Raw genomic sequence first — 8,577 nt, 5'->3', positions numbered from 1 at the left:
AGGGACACAGGGTCAGTGTCTCCATGCCTCAATCCCAAGCACTTCTTAATATCCTCTCCCTGAAAAATCAGTTCAGATTCAGAGGCTGGGTTGGCCATGCCACAGGTTAACAGGCTTGGACGTCCTGGAACCAACTCACTCAGTGAGGGGCAGAGGAACCCCTGGAGTATTATTTCATGCCAGCCCTTTGGCCTATCCACGTCTGTCTGCCAGTCCACTGAGAACCTTGTGGCTATACCCTTCAACGGACAGCAGGACCTACCTCACTTGCCTTATTAAAGTCAGGAAGTAGCACAAATTCGTTTTGGTTCCATGCTGGGCCTCTTAAAGGCGCTGTCACTAGGGGTTGCTGAGCTTTCCTACTGCTCTGCCTGCTGCAGTGTCTTCAGGTGGAGGGTATGCTGGCCCGAGGAGGCTCAGTCACCAATATCCCCCCAGCTACAAAGGGATGGACAGGAGAGTGCGACAGGATCCGGTTTATTCTCCTTGGCAGGGTGGTCCTGAGAGTGGCAGGTGCCACCCTGTCCCGGGCAGAGGGAGGGCCCGAGGGCCATTTAAGGCCAATGGCGGGAGAAGCAGGGGGGCTTGTAGCCCCTGGAATGCGGTGAAGCCAGGCCGAGGCCCGGAGGCAGCTGTGGTAGGCCAGGGCAGGGCGCCCCTACCATCGGGGGTGGAAGGCACCGGACTGTGACCTGACCATGACTCCAAGGCCGTGGACCAGGGCACACAGGCGCCCCAGGAAGTGGGGCACAGGGTCACGTGACATAGAACATGAAACAGGCACATGGCTCACAAGCAAGCACATGGATAAGTGAGCACATATTCACAGGCTAAAGAGACACCCAGCCATGGCCAGGCTGGACACAGATACAATAGTAGTGTCACATACAGACCGCATGGGAGACAAAGAACTATGGAACACATGGTAGTCACCATGAACAGACCAGGCCACAGAACGTAAGGGACAAGGGAAGGGGCCTTTTGGCACTACTGCACTGGAATCATAAGAGTGGGTGGCGGGGTCTGGTCTGGGACACCCCGCCGCACCCTCTAGGCTTAGTCTGTCTTCCAAACTTTATTGAGCAGCTTTACCACCTCATCGTAGATGATGAACACGATGGCCACATCTAGGCAGACTCGGCCCAGGCGGGGAACAGTGCCCTTGTAGAACCTGGGTGGAGCAGAGGGTCGGAGGTGAGAACGAGGGAGGAACAAGCTGGGGGAAGAGCAGGCAAAGTGTTCTAGAAAGGGCACTCTCCAGATACTGGAGGGACAGAAGAACGACAGCCCAGACAGGGCCTGGAATGGGGTTAACAGCACTGCTCTATCCTACTCACGCCTTGGGTCCCTCATTCTTCAGGATCTGCAAGCCACAGTCCAGTGTGTTCCGGTATTTGTGTGCCTCCAGGCCCTGCAGGACACCAGAGAGCCAGAGTGCTTAGCCGCTAACCCACCTGGGGTTCTTGTCCCCACTTTCTCAGCCCCCCATACCTACCTGCATCCTGGTCTTGATCACATCCAGAGGCGTGTTCCCAAAGACACTGGCTGCACCAGCAATGGCTCCAAAGACCCCCGTGATCAGTGGATTCATAGGCTTGTTGGGATTGTCCCCTGAATTGGAGCACAGTTGCAGTCAGAACACCAGGGAAGGTCAGGGGGGAGCTTAGAGTCAACAAAGAACCTAGGGTAGGGCCCGGGAAAGCACCCCTCCTCTTCCTGTCTGAAAGCCTTCAGTGTTTGGAACGGGTCTCTAGGCCACAGGTATACCTCGGTACCAGTTGCGAAGTGAGGTCATAACGAAGAATCGGATGGCTTGGTTTGAGCCCTGCTTCAGTACAGTTGCTGTGAGGCCTTGGTACGTCCCCTTTAGTCCTGGGGGCAAGCAGACATGGGGTCAGGCTGGAGCCTTCCAGGTCCCACCTGTAGGCAAGGAGGACCCACTCAAGTAGAGGCTCTTCCACTTGGCTGAGGTCTTAATTCTCTGGGGCTTACCTTGTTCCCGAACAATCTCCCTAACCCCGTGGAAAAATCCTCGGTACTTGGGGTTGGGGGAAGTCTGGTCGTGAATGAACTTCACCTGAAAGGGAGGAAGCAAAGGCGCTGACTCCTGGCCACATCTGAACTTTAGCTAGCAGACCCAAAGCCCACAGAGGTCACACCAAGCATGGAGATCCCCAGTTCTTCTGCATGAAATGCCCTGGCTCTCCTCCCATACTGTTTTGGAGTGATTACACACAGGCCTCAAGACCTCAGAGGGGTCCCCAGCATCCTGTTTGCTATTTTCTACACTTGGGACAGTGAGTTATGTCAGTTTTTTTTTTTTTTTTTAACTATAAAAGTCGCTCTAAAGACTGCTCAGCCGGGACTGGTGGCACACGTCTTTAATCCAAGAACTCAAGAGGCAGAGGCCAGGCAGTCTCTGAGTTCAAGGCCAGCCTGATCTACAAAATGAGTTCCAGGACAGCCAAGGTTGTTGTTACACAGAGAAACCCTGTCTCAAAAAAACCAACGAAACAAGACTTTGTTCACGTTTTTGTTACAGGTGGGCAGCCTCCACAGGTGGGTGGCCCCTTCCTGCCACCCCTAAGATGCACTCACCATGAACCTGGTGTGTATGTGTGGGGATCGTTCCCACCTTCACCGTTTCCATGGGGCACACGGGCCTTAAAGCCTGGGATAATCCCATGAGCCTCAAAGTACCCTGACTACCCTTGAAAGCCTCAATCTCTCACCTTGATGGTCTCCATGGGGCACACGACCACCACTGCCTCCGCCACGCCGGCGCCCAGACCACACAACAGCCCTCTCTTGCTGTCGAGCCGACCCTGAGCATCCCGCATTTGATTGCTGAGGAACTCGAACGTCCCGAACCTAAAGAAGAAGGCGTGTGAGAGGATCGCTGAGGCCACTCCCTCCGGGTCGCTCAGACAGAGCCGAGTCTCACCTGACAGCCGCCTTGGGGATGGAGCCGTAGAGCAGGGAGCTGAGGCCGCGGTACAGGCCCAGGACGCCATGGCTGCGGACAGTTTGCCGCACGCAGTCCCCTACGGGAGGCGCGGTCAGGACCCTGGCTCCTCCGCCCCACGGTGCCCCCCACGCCACCCCGCGGCCGCCCCTCCTCACCGATGCCCCGGTACCGCGGTGGGTGCGCGCGTTCATCTAGCTGCAACTGCGTCTTCACGTACTCGGTCGGGAAGGTGATGCAGATTTCTATGCCTCCCGCCAGGCCGCCTGCAGGGACCGAACGCCCGGGACTAGGGACACCCTGGCCCGGTGGACCCAGCCGCCGCCTCCGCCGTTACCGCGCGGCCCCTCCCCCTCCCGGACTTTGCCGCGTCCCGGCCCGCTACGGGACAGTGCCCACGCCCCCACATGGTGGTCTCCACCTGGCATGTCCAAAAGACTCCCGGGAAGAGCTGGCGCGTGGGCTAGGGGCCCGGGTCGCGCCCCCGCCCCTCCGCCCCTCCGGAAGTTGGGCGGGGCCTGGGCGTCCCCGGCCCACCCGGAAGCGCGGACAGACAGGCGGTTCCGAGTTGGGGTTCGGAGTGGCCCACCTGCCAGGATTGCCTTCCCGGGGTGCGTCAGCTTGGCCTTCCCGGACCCGGGCGCGGCGGCCGTCAGAGCGCGGGGCGCGCGGGGCGCAGCCATGGCGAGCAGCAGGAGGGGCGCCCGGCGTCGACCTCGGGTCCGAGCCTCCGCTGCGGGGCTCTCTGGAGGCGGAGGGGCCAGAGGCTACTGAGACGCCGACCGGTTCTGGTTCTGGAGGCGGGGCGGTCACGTCAGCTCCCGAGCTCCGCCCCGCGTGGTCTGAGCTGAGCCCCGCCCACGTCCCGCCCCGTGCCAGCCGGGAAACTGAGGCTGGGGCGGGGTGCGCTGAGGCACGCGTCGGGGCGGAGAGCGAAGAGCAGCCAATGGCCGAAGCTGGGTCGCGGACGAACGGAGCACCCTGGGGCTGGGGGCGTGGCCTCCGTACAGCGATGCCGTGCCAAGGCGGGTAGGGTAGCAGTGGGTCAAGGTGCAGTTTCTCTAACTCTTAGAGTGGATACACGTGCGCCTGGAGCGCGCCTTGAGGTTATGGTGGGCCTCGAGTGATAGGATTCCCCGAGATCTCGGAGGCGGCAGGGACACATCTTCCCCTGTCGCGTGAGGCCAGCCTTCTGGACACATTGTAGTCACAGAGCTTGGCCTTCGTGTACCCTGCGGGGCAGGGCGATCACTCCACCACTCCCGGAAACAGAATTCTCCTAGGCAGGGTCCCCGGACAAATGCAGGTTCTCATTCCTCTCAGGTTCTAGCAAGTCTTTAATGGCTGAGGGACCTATTAAGTTGGCCTTTGTCCCTCCTACCCACACAATCACCAGGCAGAGCTGCTTTGCTCTGATAAACATGTTTTAATATTCATGGTCGGCAGGAGGCTCAAAGTCTTGTGAGGTCTTTGTTGCCGTACATATCCTCAAAGCCGCCTGGAGGGGGCAGCCTTAGACAGCTTGGGGTGAAACTCCCAGGAATCTTTGCATGCGCTCTCATGGCAGCAGTCACTTTGGGTGGCCAGTGGTCTCCCCAGGCTCTGGATTGGCTCAGAAGCTAATCACTGGGCTTCAGCAAAAAACCTGCCCAGATATTGTACCTCCCAGTTGGGGTCCTTTGCCAGTTGGGGTCCTTTGTGGTTCTGGAGTGCCATGCTTCCCGGAAAGGTTAATAACTGGGTCGAGGGTGTGGTGTGAGCACAGTACCCAGTGCACAAGCAAATTCGAGGAGGCTCCATGCAGGCAGGAACAGTAGAGTATCCATAGCAGATACAATAGGGCTGGTGGGCCGCAGACTGGACACTTAGCTCAGGTGGACAATAGCTGGTGAGGGCCAGTGTGCCAGCTGCCTTAGTACTACAGTATACTCCTCCCCACCTGTGTTAGCGCCACAGTATACCCTCCCCACCTGTGTTAGCGCTACAGTATACCCTCCCCACCTGTGTTAGCGCTACAGTATACCCTCCCCACCTGTGTTGGCGCTACAGTATACTTCTCCCCACCTGTGTTAGCACTACAGTATACTTGGGATCCAACATCCTCTGCAGTCTTTTCCATGCAATCCCAGATGGGCTCTCAGTGCAAAACCCTTCCCAGCACACACCAGTAAGAGATCCCCCAGATTCTGGTGGGTCACAGCACCCAGTCCACAGCTGGGCACAGAGTTAAGGAGAATGCTGGCTGTGCTAGTGTTTCTGGACACACTAAGTGCCATACCTGGTCACCACTGGGTCCTTCCCACCTCCACCCACCCCTCTGAAGCCCAACCAGGGCAGGGCAGCATGAATTTTCTTTGTCTTTCTCTACTGTAGGGTGGCGCCTGCAGAACACATGCATGCATAAGAGCAAGAATGCAGCTCTCGTGCTCTCCAAGTACTCCTCTGGCTTGCTCGGTCTCTCGCAGGCAGTGAGCGTGTCTGTCTGCAAGAGATGAGAGCACATGGTCTGAAGCTCTAGGTAACCATGGAGGAAGGGGCTTCAAGACAGGAACTCCAGAATTAAAACTGAGAACAGGCATCTCTGAGGTCTGGCTGGGCCCCGAGTTCTCTCATGCTTTTCCCATGGGTCTCACTGCCATGAGAGATTCAGACCACCCTTGTCCTTTGTTAAATTGGTCTCTGTATAAGGCTACCCATAGGTTAACAGCCTTCAGGGAAAAGAGAAGCAGATGTCCAATGGAGGGCTGCTCTTACAGAGAGCTGCTGTCTGTGATCCTGAGTAATTAAGCGCTCTTGTAAACTTAAACAGTCTTTGTCTCCTGGCAGCTTATGCCGTGTGGCCAGGGCATGTTGTCTGGATGGGATATTTTGCTGTAACAGGGTGATGGCCCTTCACTGGTCTCTGTGGGGGCCCTTGCTAAGGGCACGGAGCTTCGGGAGGTGCTCTAGGCAGCTGCTAGCATGAATGCCTTTGCAGGCTGGGGCTGGCAGCCCTCTTCCCACAGACCTGTTTATTTTCTAGTCCACACCAACCAGGCCAGCTTCCGTGCCTTGGAGTCATAGTACAAAGCCACGGGGTGTGGCCTTGCAGCACACAGGGCTTCAAGCAGTCTTGGTGTTTAGCAGTAGGTTGAAAGTACTCCTGAGAGATGGTCTTCCCAAGTTTGAGTCAGGTGACACGGGTGCCTGGAGTAGCACTCTGATACACTGTCATCTCGTCACTTCAGTGAGGTAATAAAACTATCCCCTCTAAACTGTTGAATCATTCATTCATTTGTGTGGTAACATTCCTGCCAAGTGCTTGGCAGAAGGGCATCACCCCATTGGGGTCACTAACCAGTGCACCCCAGGCTCAACTGGCTGTTTTGCAGGACTATAACCTGGCTGCATAGAGCCCAGTGGGCTGTACCGAAGGTTTCACTGGATAGCTGTATCCCAGCTGGTACCCACTGCCATTGATAAAGCCACTGCCAGCCAGCCTGCATGTCTCACACTCTGGTGTGAGTGCAACACTCACGTGTTGGTGCAGTTCCTAAGGGGGCTGAGTAGAACTGATACAGGTGGTTCGTACCCAGGCCTACCCCAGCCTCTCAGTGATACAGAGCAGGACAGTACTGGGCAGAAAGCTTCTCCAGCCTGAAGGGAAAAGGTCACTCCTAAAGGCAAACCAGGGCTAGAGAGCAAACAGGCCTGGTCTTAAAGGGACCCACTACCAGAACTGGCCCAGGCTAGAGTCTCCATCAGGGATTGGCTGTGCCAACTGAGCCAAAGCTAATACTTATTTGCCCAGTCATTGTCTTATCATTTAGATGAAGTAGGATACAACTAAGCCCACAGAATTATGCCCCCAGACCAGTTGTGCTCCAGGCAAGCAGACCATATCATGTACAAGTCCTGAGGCACTCTGCTCACTTCCTTTAAAGAGTCATGGCAGCAGCTCCTTGGCCAGTCTGGGACTGTATGACTGCAGCATTCTGCATGGATTGTGTCCCATAGCAGAGGCAACACGACCCGGAACCTGCATGCACTCCCTCCACCCAGTCTCTGCTTACTGCAGAGCAAGTGTGGATACATGACCAGCCTGTTCCTAAAGAGGGCTCTGCAAGGGACCAAATGTGGTCTTCTATGGTCCTGCTGTACCACTCAAAAGTAGCATGTGAAGGTGGGACACTCAGAAGACAGTGGCTCCAACTTAAGGCCAGACACCTAGATATACAAGGAGAGTGCCAGGTTGCTGTGGGCAAGGAAAGGTACTGGTCCAGGTCCTAACCCAATATGAAGCAGTCATCAGTGTGGCTGGTGCTCAAGAAACAGGGAGCTGCTTTTTCTCCACTGTCCTCAAGCCCTTCCAACTGAGAGCCAGGCATGGTAGTGCCTAGCTTCTGTTTCCTCACGTGGAAATGTGGTGTGGCATGTTGTTATGTGTGTGTGTGTTTAGACATGCCTCCGTGAGCCCTGTGCATGCCAGGTACCACTCTACCACTAGCTCCACTCCCATGCTCGCAAGCAATCTCATTTACAGAACTCCCACCGGGAGAAAAGCCTGCCCCTGTGGCTACTGTTTCAAGGCACCTTGCTGGTTTGCCTCAGTGTTGGCTCTTCCTTTGGGACAGGTGTTAACTACTCTCCCTTTTGGAGAAAAGGAGACGGGAACGTCACTTGATGCTGGTCACACAACTCAGTCTGCTTACCCATCACTGTGACCTGTGCTTTTTAGGAGCAACCTTACTACCTCTTGTTTAGACTATCTCCTTTAGACTATAATCCTCACAGCAGCTCAGCTGGCGGCACCCCAGGCCTCACGGCTGCCACTGGCAACCGTCTTTCATCTCATTACTCCCATCTGGGGACACTTTTCACGGTGCTTCCCTGATGGGCACTGTAGCATGAGCACCGTCTTTCTTCCAGGATTCTGAGGCAAGCTCTTATAACAGATATGGGCGCCACTCCTGGCCTCCGTCTCCTACACACAGCAACACATCCCAAGTTGTGACAGGAGGGCCAAAAATACTTTTTGGTTAAACATGCCACTTCCTGCTGGTGGTTTTGCCTGGCTCTGGCTGGAGGAGGCCAGTCCCCAGTAGCACTGCTGCCACTGTTCACTTGTCATGGCTTAGGGGCAGGTATTACAGGGTAAGACCAGGTGACTATGACCCACTAGCTGGTCATCTGAGCATCTCCATGCCCCCCCACAATGGGCAGCACTGAGCCACCTCCAGCTTTAGCTCTCAGGAAGGACCATGTACTCAGTCACCAAGGGCTGGATGAAATGGGATGACCTGAAACACCTTGGTATGAAGTGTGATTTGATCCTGACATTGAGAACTGTGGGTTTTCTGGAGTGTTAGCGACAGGCCAAGCGCTCTGAGAGTTAGGCGCCTGTGCTGCGTGCGTGACAGTCGCTGCCTGTGTACCCTGCGATGGTACCTAGAAATGCCCAAGGACAACAATGAGGACTCAGAGCCTCAGCCATGCTTGCCAGCTGCTGTGACTCCTTAACAGTTGGCACATGGAGCTCTTGAGAGTGAGCAGGCATGATACCACCATGATAGCTGGTTTATGCAACTTTACTTTGCCCCACTGGGGACAGGCTCAAGCTGGACAGAGCTAGC

The 8,577-nt window shown here is 56.0% G+C and overlaps 1 protein-coding gene across 1 annotated transcript; it reads right to left on the bottom strand.

Moving 5' to 3' along the window:
* Nucleotides 1-461: 461 nt before the first annotated feature.
* Nucleotides 462-3,827, bottom strand: Slc25a1 (solute carrier family 25 member 1). The gene is made up of 9 exons (XM_075969857.1): nucleotides 3,555-3,827; nucleotides 3,124-3,231; nucleotides 2,945-3,044; nucleotides 2,733-2,871; nucleotides 1,993-2,077; nucleotides 1,768-1,872; nucleotides 1,496-1,611; nucleotides 1,338-1,411; nucleotides 462-1,171 (listed from the first exon to the last, which is right to left on the bottom strand). The coding sequence occupies exons 1-9, from the start codon at nucleotides 3,646-3,648 to the stop codon at nucleotides 1,057-1,059; spliced, it is 936 nt and encodes a 311-aa protein (XP_075825972.1). The 5' UTR covers nucleotides 3,649-3,827; the 3' UTR covers nucleotides 462-1,056.
* Nucleotides 3,828-8,577: the final 4,750 nt, after the last annotated feature.

This window comes from Microtus pennsylvanicus, chromosome 1 (assembly GCF_037038515.1).
Source record: "Microtus pennsylvanicus isolate mMicPen1 chromosome 1, mMicPen1.hap1, whole genome shotgun sequence".
In the NCBI taxonomy this organism is placed as follows: Eukaryota; Metazoa; Chordata; class Mammalia; order Rodentia; family Cricetidae; genus Microtus; species Microtus pennsylvanicus.
The sequence above is the reverse complement of the archived record's forward strand: the minus strand, read 5'-3'. Positions and strand labels throughout refer to the sequence as shown.

What these genes read in the sequence shown, in the direction of transcription:
- Slc25a1 (XM_075969857.1), bottom strand. Translation starts at nt 3,648, where the DNA reads ATGGCTGCGCCCCGCGCGCCCCGCGCTCTGACGGCCGCCGCGCCCGGG. An exon ending in ACTTCGCAACTGGTACCGAG is followed by an intron (nt 1,612 to 1,767) that starts GTATACCTGTGG and finishes GCTCCAATTCAG; the next exon opens with GGGACAATCCCAACAAGCCT. An exon ending in AAGAATGAGGGACCCAAGGC is followed by an intron (nt 1,172 to 1,337) that starts GTGAGTAGGATA and finishes TGCTCCACCCAG; the next exon opens with GTTCTACAAGGGCACTGTTC.